At 40.5% G+C, this 19,246-nt stretch overlaps 8 protein-coding genes and 1 non-coding gene across 9 annotated transcripts; 7 read left to right on the forward strand and 2 right to left on the reverse strand.

The window, feature by feature from the left end:
- Window positions 1–1,817: 1,817 nt before the first annotated feature.
- TIR1 (GPI-anchored mannoprotein) lies at window positions 1,818–2,585 on the forward strand (the record flags this gene model as incomplete). Its single annotated transcript, XM_018364602.1, has 1 exon — window positions 1,818–2,585. One exon carries the CDS (start codon window positions 1,818–1,820, stop codon window positions 2,583–2,585), a length of 768 nt encoding a protein of 255 aa, XP_018222674.1.
- Window positions 2,586–3,844: 1,259 nt separating this feature from the next.
- DI49_1407 lies at window positions 3,845–3,916 on the forward strand. Its single transcript has one exon. It is a non-coding gene; the product is annotated as a tRNA-Glu (tRNA).
- A 664-nt stretch (window positions 3,917–4,580) lies between these two features.
- On the forward strand, window positions 4,581–5,177 carry PRE1 (proteasome core particle subunit beta 4; the record flags this gene model as incomplete). The annotated part of the gene is made up of 1 exon (XM_018364603.1): window positions 4,581–5,177. One exon carries the CDS (start codon window positions 4,581–4,583, stop codon window positions 5,175–5,177), a length of 597 nt encoding a protein of 198 aa, XP_018222675.1.
- A 463-nt stretch (window positions 5,178–5,640) lies between these two features.
- PRP22 (DEAH-box ATP-dependent RNA helicase PRP22) lies at window positions 5,641–9,084 on the forward strand (the record flags this gene model as incomplete). Its single annotated transcript, XM_018364604.1, has 1 exon — window positions 5,641–9,084. The coding sequence occupies one exon, from the start codon at window positions 5,641–5,643 to the stop codon at window positions 9,082–9,084; it is 3,444 nt and encodes a 1,147-aa protein (XP_018222676.1).
- A 330-nt stretch (window positions 9,085–9,414) lies between these two features.
- Window positions 9,415–11,034, forward strand: HEM14 (oxygen-dependent protoporphyrinogen oxidase; the record flags this gene model as incomplete). The annotated part of the gene is made up of 1 exon (XM_018364605.1): window positions 9,415–11,034. One exon carries the CDS (start codon window positions 9,415–9,417, stop codon window positions 11,032–11,034), a length of 1,620 nt encoding a protein of 539 aa, XP_018222677.1.
- A 328-nt stretch (window positions 11,035–11,362) lies between these two features.
- Window positions 11,363–13,597, forward strand: FAA2 (medium-chain fatty acid-CoA ligase FAA2; the record flags this gene model as incomplete). The annotated part of the gene is made up of 1 exon (XM_018364606.1): window positions 11,363–13,597. One exon carries the CDS (start codon window positions 11,363–11,365, stop codon window positions 13,595–13,597), a length of 2,235 nt encoding a protein of 744 aa, XP_018222678.1.
- A 391-nt stretch (window positions 13,598–13,988) lies between these two features.
- Window positions 13,989–14,363, reverse strand: DI49_1412 (SRP1/TIP1 family protein; the record flags this gene model as incomplete). The annotated part of the gene is made up of 1 exon (XM_018364607.1): window positions 13,989–14,363. One exon carries the CDS (start codon window positions 14,361–14,363, stop codon window positions 13,989–13,991), a length of 375 nt encoding a protein of 124 aa, XP_018222679.1.
- Window positions 14,364–15,321: 958 nt separating this feature from the next.
- Window positions 15,322–16,347, forward strand: BIM1 (microtubule-binding protein BIM1; the record flags this gene model as incomplete). Its single annotated transcript, XM_018364608.1, has 1 exon — window positions 15,322–16,347. The coding sequence occupies one exon, from the start codon at window positions 15,322–15,324 to the stop codon at window positions 16,345–16,347; it is 1,026 nt and encodes a 341-aa protein (XP_018222680.1).
- A 209-nt stretch (window positions 16,348–16,556) lies between these two features.
- Window positions 16,557–18,845, reverse strand: AFG3 (AAA family ATPase AFG3; the record flags this gene model as incomplete). The annotated part of the gene is made up of 1 exon (XM_018364609.1): window positions 16,557–18,845. One exon carries the CDS (start codon window positions 18,843–18,845, stop codon window positions 16,557–16,559), a length of 2,289 nt encoding a protein of 762 aa, XP_018222681.1.
- Window positions 18,846–19,246: the final 401 nt, after the last annotated feature.

The following is a 19,246-nucleotide window of genomic DNA, read 5'->3' on the forward strand; positions in this document are numbered from 1 at the left end:
AAAACACTTTTAGGCCTGCAGTGATTCAGAGTGGACCGTTTGTTCGCAAGAGTAGCTTAAATTAGCGTTTTCTTTCTTATTGGCAACGAAAGAAAACTCAGCTGGACAGCGGTATCCTTCAACTCTATAATGCAAGACATTTGTTTCTTGGCGAGTAGTCACCCTTGACTGTTCTTTTTTCTTTTGGTAATTAGTGGTTTGTGTATATTTGTGTGTATTAATCAACATTGTTTATTTTCTGTCATTTGATGGAGTAAAAAAAAAATTAAGATGTCATATTAACGTAGAAAAATGTAAATTTGTATAACAAAACCTTACCCGAAAAATATGGTTAAGACTCATTAACTGGATGATATAAAGGACTCGGCCTCTTGTCAACATTATTTACTATCATGAGCGGTACAACCTTCCTCCATTAGTATATGTGGTTCGCCGTTTGTCATTCTTGCCCTTCTAAGAGCAGAGGCCCGTACAAACAGTATCGCCTGCTGTTTTACTCCACTACAACAGTTACCTTCAACTTGCGACCCGTTCTCGTATTCTGTAATAAAAATAAGAGTAAATTATTTAAGGTTGATCCCTGTGAATCCCTCACAATAACACTATGCGGTTAAAGTCTATACGGCGCAGGAAGGAGAACCAACCAACCTGTCAAGGTCTGTGGACTTGCTCAAGAATTTAACGTAAAGATTACATAGCCCTCTTCTATAAACTTGGCAACAGAGAGGCCTTCATTGAATGTCAAATAAGAAAATGAAAAAAAAGTTACCGATTTGCGGGGGAAGAGGTATATCCATCATTTTTGGCGTTAAGTATACAAACAGTTTCTTGCACCTATATACACATATATTCGTAACTACAAAATATTGAGTCGTTTTGTTAGCATTCCACGTATTTCGTATCTGGGCCCATCTAGGCACACTGGCCCCCGCGTTAGCTCAATTCTCTCTCTTTTGTTACTTGAAAAAACACTACAGACGACTCCTGCAAGATTGAAAGCGACAACTGTTGCCTTACAGAATTGCCAACGCGCAATATCACTAAGCAATCGTGTAAGTGCGACAGCATATGATGCTATGAAACACTAATCTGCGATTAGGTAACATGCTCAACACTTTACTATCCCTTAAAAAAGGGTGTAAACAAACAATACGCCACTACCAAAAATAGTAAGGCCCAGCCGGGAACCCACAGCACAAGAGCAGACCGTTTCCGTCTCCCTAGAGACTATTCGGTATTGTTCCCAACGTGCCACAGAGCGCCCTGTTAGATCGCATACTTTTTTTTTCTCAGCGGAACTTCTTATACGACGGCTATAAACAGAAGTTTTCCGAGCGCGTTTGGCAGCAAGGCACAGAGAACCCTGGACCCGTTTTGGTGCCTGTGCCTGTGTCTGTGCCTGGCCGGATCTGCCGTTTCCTTCGAGCCCAAAGTAGCAGCACATTGTTTTGGGTTTTTGCAGCATCGTTTAAGGAACCCCAACAATACAATGAGAGAATGCGTCTTCTCGTTCCATAAAGGGTCTTGTTATCTATACGGTTGATGCGGATTTCCTGCGCATGCTCGTCAGCCACGAGAAGATTGTGTCGTTTGCTTCTATTATTTTCATTTTCTGCTGTAGTTTATATGCAAATTGTCCCTTTATGGGGCCCAAAAAGAAACAATGCAAAATGGGAGGAAAAATCATATATAAAAAGGCACCTGAATCCAGTTATTAAGTTAGAATCTGTTTCCTTTTCTCTTTCAATATATGTCAAAAAACCAAGAAAATATCAGACTTTTCCATTCGCTTTCAACAAGATCCACAATAACTAAAAATGTCCTACGCTAAAATCGCTTTATTCGCTGCTGTCGCTGCTTTGGCTTCCGCCCAAACTCAAGAAGAAATTGATGAATTGAACGTTATCTTGAACGATGTCAAGTCTCATTTGCAAGAATACATGAGTTTGGCTCAAGACCCATCTTCTGGTTTCTCTTTGGCCAATATGCCAGCCGGTGTTTTGAACATTGGTATGGCTTTGGCTTCCGCCACTGACGATTCCTACACCACTTTGTACTCTGCCGTTGACTTTGCTGGTGTTAACAAGATGTTGACCATGGTTCCATGGTACTCTTCCAGATTGGAACCAGCTTTGAAGTCCATGATGGGTGAAGCATCCACTTCCTCCGCTGCTCCAACTTCCACCGAAGCTAAGAGTTCCTCCGCTGCTCCAACCTCTTCTGCTGCCACCTCTTCTTCTGCTGCTGCCACCTCATCCGCCGCTTCTTCTTCTTCTGCTGCTGCCTCCTCATCTGCTGCTTCTTCTTCTGCTGCCGCTTCTTCTTCTGAAGCTAAGTCTTCTTCTGCTGCTGCCTCTTCTTCTGCTGCTGCTTCCTCTTCCGCCAAGCAATCCGCCAGCGTATCTAGCTCCGCCAAGGCTTCTGCCACTGCTTCTGGTTCTGCCAAGGCTTCTGCCATCTCTCAAATCACTGATGGTCAAATCCAAGCCACCAAGACCGTTTCTCAACAAACTGAAAATGGTGCTGCTAAGGCCTTTGTTGGTATGGGTGCTGGTGTTATGGCTGCTGCCGCTATGTTGTTATAAGTTATGGATTTTCCCAATAACTATTAAAATAGTAACCACATACTCATACCCTCCTATATTTCCAACTTTTTCGGTCCTTTCTTCTACTTTACATAATATATTGTAAATATGTTTCGGTTCTTTAATTGCATATAACAAATTTTTTCTTCTTTTTTTTAACCTTCTGTTTCTTAGTTTCGTAGTATGTTTGTAACGTTCCAATGATGACGTTGAAACTACTGTACTTCCTACTTAACATTAATACTAGTAGTTTGGGTTCTTTCGTAGTTTTTGAAGACAATTAATTACAAAGTGAATGGACATGCTGATCTCATTGATCTGGTCAAAGCCGTCAACGCAGTATCGCAGTTATATGCGAAGGCAGAGCGGCAATTGTTACTTCCAGGCAGCGTTGCCATATCATGTAGTCTTACGGTTATTGAAGAAAATCATTGTATTGAGACATATCATCACCAAACATATATGTCCACCGGTTTTGATATACTAACATCACATAGCAAACACATAACTGCAAAGCACTACAAAATGTATTTATAGTTCTGCTCTATGAATACCGCCTCTAGTAAACTAAACATTGCTTCTTAATGCCCCTCACATAATACGTCTACACATCTTGTTTTCATCTGTTCACGCACGTTTTTTTAATGCATATTTGTTCATCATGAATTGTCTTAGATAAAAACATCCATAATTTGATACAATGAACGTTTTCAAACTAAGTGTACCATCATCTTTAACAAATAAATATCGGCCGGTAATTTAAACACACAGTGGCAGTCTGAAACGACTCCAGCAAATTTGGCTGACAATCCTTATCACTCTCTTCATGTTTATTAAACGATTGAAATTAACGGCGGATTAAAAGCTGAACATCCTGTAAGAATATGCATCTATCAAGAAGATAGAGAGAAAAGGTAAAAGAAATAGTGATACAAATTAAATTAAAAAAGGGGCAAAAGAAAAGAACAGGACCAACGATCATGACGTAGAATCAAAGGGCTACCAATTATACGCGCTTAGCGCGAATCGCAGTTTTGATCTGAAACGTTTGAGCGTTCAGCGTTAAGCGACGTGTAAGYATGACATAACGTCGTATCCAAAATATTTCGAGTCTGAGTGACGGCATTTTGACAAATATAAAAATCAAATTGCCAAGTATTGAGCTGCATATAGTCGTACGACGCTAATAAACGGGGCAGTTTAGTTTATACATTACTGACTTACTGTAGCTAAGCCTTGAAAAATTTATCCAATTAATATCCGATATAGTGTAACGGCTATCACATCACGCTTTCACCGTGGAGACCGGGGTTCGACTCCCCGTATCGGAGTTTTCTTTTTTGAGCGCCTTTCTCATTATCCGTTATCCTACTGCCCTAAAAGTGACATTATAAAAAGTCTAATAAGTCAAGATGCTCATATACAGCAATCCATCAGTTCAACTGAAGAAACGGGCACTTGCATTGTTGAACTTAGCAAAAAATTGCAACATTCGTCTCTCATAGAGCGTAAAATACTGGAAGATTACTTGAAATCACGAGCTTTGGCGACAACGTTCCTACAACATTGTTAAGGCGGCCTTAGTAAGCTTTTGTCCGGCCGCTGTCTTAACATATATACTCACTTACGCACATACTCAAACATTCATCGTAAGTCCCATCCATGCAGGGAAAATTGTTAGTAACGGACGTATGTCTTCGAGATGTATTAAAGACGTCCTACAGGCCATCAATGGCCACTGCACCCACAAGAACATTCATGCCTTCCATATGTTACAGCATACCGTCCCGTCCCATCGGTTAACTACGCCGTCTTCTTTCCGACCGAGGCATCTTTCACTACGAAATCTTCACGGTGGCAAAAAATAAAGAAAAAGTGATTATTGAATGCTAACCCAAAAGAAAAGGGAGCAGCTATTAAGCAGTGAAGAACAGCGGTCTATAAGCTTGTTCTAAAGAAGTGCCTATACAATAAGAAAGAATACTAAATTAAACAATGGATATTATTTTAGGTATTCGTGTAAAAGATTCTGTCATTCTAGCGTCTTCCAAGGCTGTCACAAGAGGTATTTCCGTCTTGAAGGATTCAGACGACAAGACAAGACAACTATCGCCACACGCATTGATGAGTTTTGCTGGTGAAGCTGGTGACACTGTCCAATTCGCCGAATACATTCAAGCAAATATCCAATTATACTCTATTAGAGAAGATTATGAACTATCTCCACAAGCCGTGTCTAGTTTCGTCAGACAGGAATTGGCCAAATCAATCAGATCGAGAAAGCCTTATCAGGTCAATGTGTTGATTGCTGGGTATGACAAAAAGAAGAACAGACCAGAGCTGTACCAAATAGACTATTTGGGTACCAAAGTAGAATTACCTTACGGTGCTCATGGTTATTCAGGGTTTTATACATTTTCAATACTAGATCGCCATTATAGACCTGATATGACAACTGAAGAGGGCCTAACTCTACTAAAACTTTGCGTACAAGAGCTAGAAAAGAGAATGCCAATGGATTTCAAAGGCGTCATCGTCAAGGTTGTAGATAAAGACGGTATAAGACAAATAGACGACTTCCAGACAAAATGAAAGATCTTCAGGGAAAATAGACAAAAAGAAAACTGTCAGAGACATGTTTAAAAGTGATCTCTTCACTCATCATATAACTAAAACTAAAATTTTCTTAAGTATTTTTTTTCCCTGTACTTTATAAAGTATACCTAACACGAATTTTATTTTTCACTCACTAGTAACATAACACGTCGAAACAAAGGGATTTCTTATTGTTGGCTAACAGTACAAGAAGTCTTTCTTATACTATATCAATGAATTCCCACTATAATAAATGTTATTATTGTCAAGACACTTGTAAAGGTTATATAAGTGTATTACCCGTATCGGTCATTTTTAAAAGTGAGGCTACATAGAGTTAATATCTATTAGATGACTTAGCATTATTACTTCATATGCAGTAGCTTTATTGTGTACATCGACTCAATACTACGCAAGAGGGCAACACAACTTTGAGCAAAAGAAATAAAGTACGGCTAGAATGTCTGATGTTTCGAAAACCATAGCTTCTATTGTAGGGTCCGATGACCCTGTGATCATTGAATTCATACTAAATATCATGAATAGATCAAAAAATTTGCAAGAGTTCATACAAAATATTCAAGGCTTAGAAGCCGGCATATCTTACGAAGACAGTACTAAATTGTATAATGTATTTTCAAAAAATGACAAGAATGAAAAGAGCCCAGACATTGTTATAGATTCAGGGTTAAGTCGCGAAGTTCATCAAATCTTAAAGGATGACGTTAATTTGGACGACCCTGTAGTGACTGATTTCGTACTTAGCATTTTAAATGAATCCAAGTCAATAACCGAATTTCAAGAAAAACTAAGCTCCATGCAAAGCGGTCTCGATAATGAAACAATCTTTAAAATATATCAAATCGTATCCCCGCCTATAGCGAAAGAAGAAGCTCCAAAAACCAAGATTGCAATAAAAGCAGAAGCAAAAGTGAGCCAAGAGGCAGAAGAAAAAGAGCGGAAAACAGACGATTTAGACCTTAATCCTGTTCTTGATAAAGTATATCGTGGTAGAGTGAGAAATATAACCGCTTTTGGTTGTTTTGTTCAAATCTTGGGGACACAAAGGAAGAACTGCGATGGGTTGGTTCATATATCGGAAATGTYAAAACAAAGAATAAGGGATCCACATGATTTAGTGAAACAAGGTCAACACGTGTTTGTTAAAGTAATAAAAGTACAAAATAATGGAAAAATATCGCTCTCGATGAAAGGCGTTGATCAAGATAATGGAGAAATGGAGGAAACAAATGATACAGAGGTTGAAAGTAGAGGTAGACCTAACGATATTCAAACAGGTAGACCGGCAAAAAATAAGATTAAAAGGCGTGCGTTAACTTCACCTGAAAGATGGGAGATTCGACAACTCATTGCTAGTGGTGCTGCTTCTATCGACGATTATCCAGAACTAAAGGAGGAAATCCCCAGAAATACTTCCTATATAATGGAAGAGGAGAATAAAGTAGCAACACCTTCTAACGAAAAAAATTCTGAGGGTGTGAAACCAGAAGTAAAGGAGGAAGAGGAACAGATAGACGAGATTGATGTCGAGCTGAATACAGATGATGAACCTAAATTCCTGAAAGATCAACAAGTTAAGGGTGCCAGAAAATATGAAATGCCTAAAATAACAAAAGTTCCAAGAGGATCCATGAATCGTACAGCAATGAATGGTTCGAATGCTGTAAGAGATCACAGAGAAGAAAAAATGAAGAAAAAAAGAGAGATTGAACAAAAAATAAGAAAAAAACAATCATTTGACGATCCTACGAAGAACAAACAAGATTCCAGGAATGAAATCCAAACGTTGAGAAACCAATTGGTTGTTACTGAATGGGAAAGGAACAGAATGAATGAACCTATTTCCTACGGGAAAAGAACCTCCATGCCAATCAGCGTACAACGTCAAACATTACCTGTATACGCAATGAGATCCGAATTAATGCAGGCTGTTCGCGAAAATCAGTTTTTAGTCATTGTTGGTGAAACAGGTTCGGGTAAAACCACTCAAATCACACAATATTTAGACGAAGAAGGGTTCAGCAATTATGRGATGATTGGATGTACTCAACCTCGTAGGGTTGCTGCTGTCTCTGTAGCAAAAAGAGTCGCTGAAGAAGTTGGCTGTAAAGTTGGTCATGATGTTGGTTACACTATTAGATTTGAAGATGTTACTGGCCCAGATACGAGAATAAAATATATGACTGATGGTATGTTACAGAGAGAAGCATTGTTAGACCCTGAGATGTCAAAATATTCTGTTATAATGTTAGATGAAGCTCATGAAAGAACCGTGGCAACAGACGTTTTATTTGCATTGTTGAAGAAAGCTGTGGTCAAGAGACCAGAATTAAAAGTGATAGTTACATCGGCAACTTTGAACTCTGCTAAGTTTTCTGAGTATTTTTTGAATTGTCCGATTATTAAGATACCTGGTAAAACGTTTCCTGTAGAGGTGCTTTACTCACAAACCCCCCAAATGGATTATATAGAGGCCGCATTGGATTGTGTTATAGACATTCATATAAATGAAGGCCAAGGTGATATTTTGGTTTTTTTGACAGGGCAAGAAGAAATTGACTCATGCTGTGAAATACTTTTTGATAGAGTAAAGACGTTAGGCGATAGTATTGGCGAGTTACTTATTCTACCTGTCTACTCTGCCTTGCCAAGTGAAATTCAATCAAAAATTTTCGAACCCACTCCGAAGGGCAGTAGAAAAGTTGTGCTTGCTACAAATATTGCTGAAACTTCTATTACTATTGACGGTATCTATTACGTTGTTGACCCTGGTTTTGCGAAGATTAACATCTATAACGCTAGAGCAGGTATTGAACAACTGATAGTATCTCCAATATCACAAGCACAGGCAAACCAAAGAAAGGGTAGAGCTGGGAGAACAGGTCCAGGTAAATGTTATCGACTATACACAGAATCCGCATTTTACAATGAAATGCTAGAAAATACTGTTCCCGAAATTCAAAGACAGAATCTTTCTCATACTATTTTAATGCTAAAGGCCATGGGCATCAACGACTTGCTAAAATTTGATTTCATGGATCCACCACCGAAGAATTTAATGCTGCATGCACTAACAGAATTATATCATTTACAGTCATTAGACGACGAGGGAAATTTGACGAGACTAGGTAGAGAAATGTCCTTGTTTCCAATGGATCCCACTTTATCACGCTCCCTGTTATCATCTGTGGATCAGCAATGTTCCGATGAAATCGTTACTATAATCTCAATGTTATCGGTACAGAATGTTTTTTACCGTCCGAAAGATAAACAGCTGGAAGCTGATCATAAAAAGGCAAGATTCCATCACCCATATGGTGACCACCTGACGTTATTGAACGTTTACACGAGATGGCAGCAAGCAGATTACTCAGAACAATACTGTAAAACAAACTTTTTACACTTTAGGCATTTGAGAAGAGCCAGAGATGTCAAAAGTCAGATCAGCATGATTTTTAAAAAATCGGGTCTAAGATTAATTAGCTGTCATAGCGATCCCGATTTGATTCGTAAAACTTTAGTATCAGGGTTCTTTATGAATGCTGCTAAGCGAGATTCGCAAGTGGGTTATAAGACTATCAACGGTGACACAGAAGTAGGAATACATCCTTCAAGTTCGTTGTATGGGAAAGAATATGAATACGTGATTTACCATAGTCTTGTATTGACTAGTAGGGAATACATGTCTCAAATAACAAGCATCGAACCTCAATGGCTTCTTGAGGTTGCGCCTCATTTTTATAAAGCTACAGATGCTGAAAGTCAATCTAGGAAAAGAGCCAAAATAATTCCTTTACACAACAAATTTGCGAAGGATCAAAATTCATGGAGACTAAGTTCAATAAGACAATCTAGGGAAAGAGCATTAGGTATCAAGAGATAACATCATCCCTTGTTAAGCATTATACAACATTTAAACTTTATAGATCTACGTTTACTATGAATAAAGCATTTACCAACTTAATCTCCAGTTAGGATTCTTCTGGCGAAAAAGTAGAATGATACTGTTCTTTATCTGAATATACTGTCATTGCTCGTTTAGTGAGTAAAATGTTTTTAGCTTAGCTTGCCTTCGAGATTTTGTTGTTTCGGAGTCGCAGAGTATAAAAAAAACGAAAACAATAAGGAAGAACAATAGAAGGATGCGAGAGGACAACACTCTCGTTGGTTTCAGCAAGAAGCAGCGGAATAAAGTCAGAAGAAAACTTCGACAATGATAACACCATTGACCAAGTTGAAACCAAATGCCAAAGTCGCCGTAGTTGGAGGAGGTGTTTCTGGACTATGTTTTACATACTTCTTAAGTAAATTAAGACCGGATGTTCAAGTTACATTATTCGAATCACAGAAAAGAACAGGGGGTTGGATATACTCATGTGCTACAAAGGATGAGAGCGGGAAACCGATTATGGTAGAGAAGGGACCCAGGACGTTGAGGGGTGTATCTGACGGGACTGTTGTAATTATGGATACCCTTAGAGATCTAGGTAAAGAAGCAATGGTGCAGAGTATTGAAAAGGGCTGCACTGCGGACAAGAAGTTCCTACTAGACCCCAGTGATAAACTGGTGCAAGTTCCTGACTCAATATCGACAACTTTAAAATTCCTTTTCAATCCATTGGGGAAAGGACTTATTCCAGGCATGTTGGGAGAATGGTTCAGGAAAAAATCACCACATCCCGGACAAGACGAAAGCGTTGAATCAGTACTAAACAGAAGGTTTGGTAATGACTACATATCGAAAAACATGATTAGCGCTTTATTAAGGGGCATTTATGGGGATGATGTTGCTTTGTTAAGTGCTAAGAGGACATTCAAGAAAATTTACTACAACGAACTTAAGCACGGATCTAACACGCAAGCAATGTTTGATAATATGCGAGAGAAGTCTAAAAATAAAAAAAAAGACGGTCATAGTCAGGCCTTAACTGGATGTCTTAATGATTATGTAATGGCATTTGGAAAAGATAAATCGAACTTATTGGATCTAGCAAACACTTTGAAGAAATATCCCATGCTAGGTTTAGTCGGTGGGTTAGAAACTTTTCCCAAAATAGTCAGAAATGCCTTAAATGAGTTCAGTAATGTCGAAATAGTTACCAACGAGCCAGTGACGCAAGTCATCAAATCCAGCTCTAATGCAAAAACCATTGGGTTGAAAGTGCAGTCAGGTGACAAATACGAAGGATTCGACCATTTAAGGCTTACTATAACACCATCCAAAATCGCCGAGTTACTACCGAAGGATGAAGATTCTCTGTCCAAGCTGTTAAATGAGATCCAATCAAATACAATTCTTTTGGTTAATTATTATTTACCAAACAAGGATGTGTTGAATGCCGATCAACATGGGTTTGGTTACTTGGTACCTAAATCTAATAAGAATCCAGGGAAATTGCTTGGTGTGATTTTTGATTCTGTCATTGAAAGGAATTTCAAACCACTTTTCAATAAGAACTTTCAAAACTCTAAAGCTCTCAAGGAATACACAAAACTGACTGCCATGATAGGAGGTGATATGCTGAATGAACACGGTGTGCCTGTTATTCCATCCAAGGAAGTGACTATTAGTGCCGTAAAAGATGCACTAAACCGTCACCTAGGCATCAACAACGACGACCTAGAAGCCGGCCACTGGGAATTCACTATTGCAGATAAATGTCTCCCAAGATTCCATGTGGGCTACGACGCATGGCAAGACAAGGCCGAAAAGAGGTTTCAAGATGCTTACGGCCAGACTGTTTCACTGGGCGGAATGGGGTTCTCCAGAAGTCCAGGTGTCCCCGATGTTATTGTAGATGGCTTCAACGATGCCCTCCAACTCGGCCAATAAGTACATACATATACCTTTCACCTCCTGAGCACTCATAGGTGGTAATTGGGCAACTAATTGGACAATGAGTAAAAAGTAGTTAGCATAAAACAATATTTTTATTAGTTATCTTTTTCAAGACCTCCGGGCAGCCGGGGTTTAACGCCGAGCGGCTGACGATGGGTTGGAGTCGAAATAAGGGCAATTTGAGATCAATTGAGGAGTCGAACGATGCTGGCAAATAACTATATAAAGGATCAGGAACACAGAGTTAGAAATCACTGGAGATGGAGATCACTAAAAACAGAAAAAGAACAAGAAACAAGAACAAGAACAAACTGGTCGAAACATGTCCACTCGAGACTATGCTCTTACCGATTTGATTGAATCAGATCCTCGTTTCGAGAGCCTGAAAATAAAATTAGCTAATTACAGAAAGGGTTCTGATGAATATATTCAGGAACTTTATTCCCAATTGCCACTGACTAGCTGGCCAAACTATAAGAGGTATCTGAAGAAACAAGCCGCTGCAACTCCGAATTCTGATAATAAAGCTGGGTTTAGCCCTATTTATAGGAGTTCTCTTTCTTCGGAACATTTGATCAGTTGCGTTGACAAAAACCTAAAAACTGCCTACGACCATTTCATGTTTTCAGTGAGGAACTGGCCTCAACGAGACTGCTTAGGTTCAAGACCATTTGACAAGGCTACAGGTACCTGGGAGGAAACTTACCATTTCGAATCATTCTCTACAGTATCTAAGAAATGCCATTATATTGGAAGTGGTATATTGTCCTTGGTTAACACAAAGAGGAAACGCCAATTGGATGCTAATGACTTTACTGTTGCTATATTGTCCCACAATAACCCTGAATGGGTTTTGACAGATTTGGCTTGTCAAGCTTATTCTTTAACCAATACTGCGTTGTACGAAACTCTAGGTCCTCAAACTTCGGAATACATATTAAACTTAACTGAAGCTCCCATTCTTATTTTTGCCAAATCGAATATGTATCATGTTCTGAAAATGCTACCTGGTATGAAGTTCATCAATACTTTAGTTTGTATGGACAAATTAAGTGACAATGAACTGAAAATGCTAAACGATTCACTTATACCCATCGAGACCAATTCTTTAAATGAAAAAATAACACTTTTTTCATTGGACCAAGTAGAGCGGATTGGCAGTCTCAATGAAATTCCTGCAATTCCACCAACTCCGGATTCCTTATATACAATTTCATTCACTTCTGGTACGACAGGCTTACCTAAAGGTGTAGAGATGACCCAGAGAAATATTGCGTCTGGGATAGCATTCGCTTTCTCTACTTTTAGAATTCCACCAGATAAAAGAAACCAACAATTATACGATATGTGTTTTCTGCCATTAGCCCATATTTTTGAGAGAATGGTTGTTTTGTATGATTTGGCCATCGGCTTTGGAATAGGATTCTTGCATAAACCAGATCCGACCGTATTAGTAGATGATTTGAAAGTGTTAAAACCCTATGCAGTCGCCCTAGTTCCAAGAATATTAACGCGTTTTGAAGCAGGTATAAAGAACGCTTTGGATAAATCTGCTGTCCAAAGAAACGTGGCAAATACTATTTTGGATTCCAAATCAGCCAGATTTACTACAAAAGGTGGCCCGGATAAGTCGGTTATGAACTCTCTAGTTTATCATCGTGTATTGATCGATAAAATAAGAGAATCTCTGGGTTTGTCTAACAACTCCTTCATAATAACTGGATCAGCCCCAATTTCTAAAGATACTTTACTATTCTTAAGAAGCGCCTTAGATATTGGTATAAGACAAGGTTACGGTTTAACCGAGACATTTGCTGGTGTCTGCTTGAGCGAACCGTTTGAGAAAGATGTTGGATCTTGCGGTGCCATTGGTGTTTCCGCCGAATGTAGATTAAAATCTGTTCCAGAAATGGGATATCATGCCGATAAAGATTTAAAAGGTGAATTACAGCTCCGTGGGCCACAAGTCTTCGAAAGATATTATAAAAATCCCGACGAGACTGCAAAGGCCATTGATCAAGATGGTTGGTTTTCTACCGGAGATGTTGCATTTATTGATGTAAAGGGCCGTATCAATGTCATTGATCGGGTCAAGAACTTTTTCAAATTAGCACACGGTGAATACATCGCACCAGAAAAGATTGAAAACATCTACTTATCATCATGTCCCTATATCACTCAAATATTTGTCTTCGGGGACTCTTTAAAGACATTTTTGATTGGTATTGTGGGCATCGACGTTGATGCTGTTCGATCGACATTAGCTGCAAAACATCCTAAAGTAAGAAAATGGACTGGCGAACAATTGGTAGAGAATTTAAATGAAGATAAAAAGTTGAGAAAGGAGTTTTTAAACAAAATCAACAAGTGCATCAACGGACTACAAGGCTTTGAAAAATTACATAATATCAAAGTCGGAATTGAGCCTTTAACTCTCGAAGATGATGTTGTAACTCCGACTTTGAAAATTAAGCGTGCCAAGGCCTCAAAATTTTTCAAAGAGACACTGTACCAGTTATACGAAGAAGGTTCATTAATCAAAGAAGAAAGGCTGTAGGCGCATATGTCTTTCTATATATATATATATATATTCCCAAAAAAAAAAAGATATCCATACACCTGTATTTAGTAGCTTGAAGGCTCTTCATATATTCGTAGGTATACATGTAAAAGAATGTGCTGAAAAGCGTATTATGGAATAGCAGTTTAAGCGAATTTCATCATGAAAGTGCAGAGATAGTGTAAATAAAACCCAAGAGAAGTAAACTCTCAGATCGTCAGGTTCGGCTAGATCGTTCAAAAGCTGTCCAGTTGATCAAAAAGGCCTATAATTTTAATATACATATTAATATACACATATTGAGCTATTTATGCCATCAAAATCTTGTTTAATTTTTTTTCGTAAAATTTCCTAATTTCTATAGGATTCTATTCGTAAGAAGGGCACTCTATTTTGGAACAGCGGTGTAGATACCGTCCTTGGACAAAGCACTAGAGATGGCTGGTCTCAATCTGGTAGAGTACCATGGGACACCAGTGATCATTCTGGTGACTTGGTCTGCGGCAACGCCAGTCAACATGGTGGTGAAATCACCGTAGTTGAAAACAGCTTCAGCAACTTCAACTGGGTATGTTTCAGTTGGGTGGGCGGCTTGGAACAAGTAGTATTGAGCCAAATGAGCTCTAATATCGGAAACGTAGACACCCAATTCAACCAAGTTGACTCTTTCATCGGATGGAGATAGAGTGGTGGTGGCTGGGGCAGCGGCAACACCGGCAGCGATGGCGGCAACACCAGCAGCGATTGAAGTTAATTTGACCATTGTATTTGTTTGTTTTTTTGTGATTGCTTTAGTGATGTTATTAGCTTAGTAGGAAAGAAAGAGAATGAAGCATAATCTCAAATGTAGATGATAAAGGCTGCCCTATTTATATGGCTTTCCCGACCAGCCACTGCCCAATCGAGTTCGCAGGTTCCCATTTCACATCCCACATTATTTGTCACTATGGAGATGCTTCTGCTCTTGAACGATGCGCCTTCAGCAGATCTCGTACATGAAGGCACGCTTTGTATTTTGTCTATACACTTTYGTATGTGCAGAACACAAGAATGTACCTTACAGGGGAGACACCTTGAATGAACCCTTCAATACGCCTGAGGTATTTCCATATTTGGCATTGCAATAAAGCCAAAACCGACTTTGGGTGGACCCTCGTTCAGAGGCCATCGTCTAAGCCTTGGCGCTAAACGGTTGCTAGGAAGAAAACCGGAGCTTGGCCATTCCCAAATTAGAAACATGCAAGAGTTACCATGTGTGCTGAGAGTCGTATATTGCAGGGGTCAACAAACTTGTACGCTATTAACAGACCTATTGCTGAGTCAAGGCGCCAGAAAGCACCTTGTTCTGAAACGACTGAGCTCAGCTGGCGTAACCTAAGCGAAAACTTGTGAAATATGAATATTGGTGTGTGTGTGTGCGAGGAACTGCTGCCTCACTTGCCTCGGTTTAATTAATCATGGTTAAAGGTTCCTTTGCGTTGGGACTTTGGGGGCATTTCCCAAATTGCAAAAACAGCTAAACTTTCGACAGTTTTAAAAAAGAATCCAGAGCCAGGAAGTTCTTATGTTTGTTTATATTCTTATTAACGCGTCTACGCGCTGAAAGAAATAGTGACCAAATAGCAAAAAAAAAAAAAACCACATGAAACAAATCGAAAAACATGAGGATAAATTCAAAAGTAAGAGTATTCTCATCGTCTCACTGAATCAGGTACATAAAGATGAGTGCAGGTATTGGCGAATCACGTACAGAACTGCTCACTTGGCTGAATGGGCTTCTTAACCTGAACTATAAAAAAGTTGAAGAATGTGGGACTGGAGCAGCATATTGCCAAATAATGGACTCAATTTATGGAGATTTGCCGATGAACAGAGTGAAATTTAATGCTGCGGCAGAATATGAGTTCCAAACAAACTACAAAATCCTACAGAGCTGTTTTAGCAAACACGGAATTGAGAAAACCGTTTACGTCGATAAGTTGATCAGGTGTAAATTCCAAGATAATTTAGAATTTTTACAATGGTTGAAGAAGCATTGGATTCGATATAAAGACGAAAGTGCGTATGATCCGGATTCCCGACGCAAGTACCGTCCTATTATGACGAACAATAGCGCCACCAAGACTCGCACGCCATCCAACCCTATCAGTACAAGAAGGTCATTAAGCACAGGAACAAGCAACTCTATACCAGGAGGCCCACCAATAAGACATTCTTCACTAGGGGTGACGACTGGTAGGAAAACCAGTGCTACCCAAGGTCAGTTAAATGCGATGCAAGCTGAATTATCCAATGCACAGGAAACAATTGGTTCATTGAATGAAGAGATAGAACAGTACAAGGGAACAGTGAGCACTTTGGAGATTGAGAGAGAGTTTTATTTCAACAAGCTGCGCGATATTGAGATCCTGGTCCATACCACGCAAGACTTAATTAATGAAGGCGTTTATAAATTTGATGATGAGACTATCACGGGCCGTGGCGCTGGGAATGGCGGTGCTTTATTACGGTTTGTTAAGAAAGTGGAGAGCATATTGTATGCCACTGCGGAAGGATTTGAAATGAATGGTGGCGAAGGTGAACAACAGGAGGAAGATGGGGGAAAAAGTGGTGCTGTACAGAACGGAAATATGTTCGAAAACGGCAATGGCAATGGCCAGGAAGATAACGATGACGTGATAATGCAGAATGACGGAAGTCAGGTTGGTGTGAACAGTAATTTGATTATTGACGAGGAGACTTTTTGAATAAAAAAAGCAAAATTGTTTTCAAATATGTATTATTTTTTTTTTTTTTACTTTTTATTTTTTATTTTGATATTAATACTTATATATACATGTTATATTATTACTAAAGAAGAATAAAAAATGAAATGAGATGAATGGCAGCGAAGGAGACAGGGGGGGGATACATAATGGTGAAACTGTATTTTCTTTCTTTCTTAGTATTCTCGCCCTTAGTTCGTTGGTGCAGGTGCCACTGGAGGTTCAGTTTTCTTTGGATCCAGGTATTTTTCAAAAGCTTCATTTCTCTCTTTGAATGGTCTTGGACCTAATAATCTAATCATATCTTCTCTGGTAATGGCTTCTTTACGCAGCAGCTCTTTGGCGACAAGGTCGACTTTGTCCAGGTTCTTGGTTAGCAATTCTTTACAAGCTTGATGAGCATCATCCACAATGGACTTAACTTCCAAATCGATGGTTCTTGCCGTTTTATTGCTGAAGGGTTTGTTGACTTTGAAATTCCCGTCATTTTGGTCGAATGATAAATAGCCGATCTTGGGCGACATGCCTAAAGACGTGACCATTGCATTTGCCATTTGAGTTACTTTTTTGAAATCATCATGAGCACCGCTAGTCACGGAGGGGAAGTGCAATTCTTCAGAGACACGACCACCAAGGGCCATGATCATCCTGTGTTTGAATTGGTCCTTGGATATCAAATATTGGTCTGCCGGCAAGTATTGAGCGTAACCCAGAGCACCTTGGCCACGTGGGATGATGCTTACTTTCAAAAGTGGATCAGCGTATTTCAAAAACCAACCACAAACAGCATGGCCGGCTTCGTGATAAGCCACGGATCTTTTTTCCTCTTTGGAAAGAACTCTTGTCTTTTTTTCGAGCCCAGCAATGACTCTTTCAATGGCTTGTTCAAAATGGTAAATGGTAATGTATTGGTCGTTGTGTCTGGCAGCAATTAAAGCCGCCTCGTTGCAAGCATTAGCGATGTCTGCACCGGTGAAACCTGGGGTCAATGTAGCCAGTTTCCCGGAAAGATTGTCCATATCGTCTTTGAGAAGAGGATCCAGATTCAGTTTTCTCAAGTGAACCAAATAGATTTGTTGTCTGCCATTAACGTCGGGTGAGTCGATTTGAATATGTCTGTCGAATCTCCCCGGCCTCATCAGGGCGTTATCCAGCACGTCGGGTCTATTTGTACCGGCAAGAACAACGACTTGGTCGGAAGTGGTGAACCCGTCCATTTCCACCAGCAACTGGTTCAAAGTGGCTTCCCTTTCGTCGTTGGCGCCACCAAGAGCGCCACCTTTGCCTCTTTCTTTACCGATAGCGTCGATTTCGTCTATGAAGATGATGGAGGGGGACATGGATCTGGCCTGGGTGAACAAGTCTCTTACACGGGAAGCACCCACCCCAACAAACATTTCCACGAACTCGGAACCAGACACGGAAAAGAAGGGCACGTTGGCCTCGCCCGCGGTGGCCTTGGCCAAGAGGGTCTTACCGGTACCTGGAGGCCCGGAAAGAATGGCGCCTCGGGGGATCTTGGCGCCCAGTTTGGTGTACTTGGCCGGGTTCTTCAAGAAATGGACGAACTCCATGATTTCCTGTTTGGCCTCGTCGCAGCCAGCAACGTTCTTGAAGGATATCTTTATGTCGGTTTCCTTGTTGAAAAGTTTTGCTCTGGACTTGCCGACATTGAACATGCCGCCAAGACCTCCACCACCGGCGCCGCCGTTGGCATTGGGGGGCGAGCTATTGATTTTCCTTGTTATGAAGTAGAGCCCACCAAGCAAGATTACGGTGGGCAGGAAGGGGAACAGAACGGCGAAGGGGGAGGATCTCTCGATGTACTTGACGGGGATTCGATCGCGGGGAGGGATATTCAAAAGGTCCTGGATCTGGTCCATTTGTTCTTCAAAGATATCTACGGAGCCGATGGTGAACGAGACGACCTGCTTCGTGTTGACCAGCTCGGCCTCCACGAGGAACTTGTTGACGACGTAGATCTTGGAAACGAGGCCCTTTTCCAGGTATTTTGTTTTGAAGTCCTGAAATGTGAGGATGCGGTTGGAATCGTCTGCGGAGTTGTTATTGGAGGGCGTCAGTAGGGTGAATATGATGGTGAACCCGATGGTCAAAAACATTGTGTTTTTGAATTCCTTGGACCTGAAGTACTCGGATGGCGAGTTGAACTCCTTCTTCTTGTTGGGGTCGGCATCGTCTTCTTCATTCTTGTTTTTGTTGTTGTCCTTGTCCTTGTCCTTGGTATCGTTTGGCTTGTTTTCATTGGATCTTGCTGCAGAGAGATGGAATGAACGTACGGAGGCGGCACGGTACACCGTATTGGTGGTTGTTAGACTGCGACAGCCACTGCGACCAGCGGGCAAGCGTACGAATGAGCGCAGCAGAATCGGCCTTGCAGTTGATACGGCACCAGCTCTGGCGAGCGGGAGTGAAGTCCACGAGCGTGGCGCACCCCTTGCGCATCGTTGCCACATCATCATGACTGAGTCGGTGTGTTATTGGGTAATACCTTTTTATTATGAAAGTTGCGTGGTCTCCTTAAGCTCTTGAGAAGATTGTGTATTGTATGCATATACGTATATATACATCCATATATATCTCTATATTCATCTATATATATATATATATATATATATATATACGCATATATTGCATGTACGCGTATTTCGCTCCATCTAGGACAAACAGTGTGTATACACATATCTGTATAGAGAGGCGTTATAAAGAACGCAGAAGCATATCGCGTGCCACGACCAAAAACGCCCCGAGGTCGCCCTCGACGGTCAGCACGTGCTCGAGCGTTCCCCGGCTGGAGGCGTCCAGCTCCGGGTGACACGCGCCGAGCACGTGGTCTCCGTGCATCGCGACCTCCACCCAGCAG

Source organism: Saccharomyces eubayanus, chromosome V, assembly GCF_001298625.1.
Source record: "Saccharomyces eubayanus strain FM1318 chromosome V, whole genome shotgun sequence".
NCBI lineage: Eukaryota > Fungi > Ascomycota > Saccharomycetes > Saccharomycetales > Saccharomycetaceae > Saccharomyces > Saccharomyces eubayanus.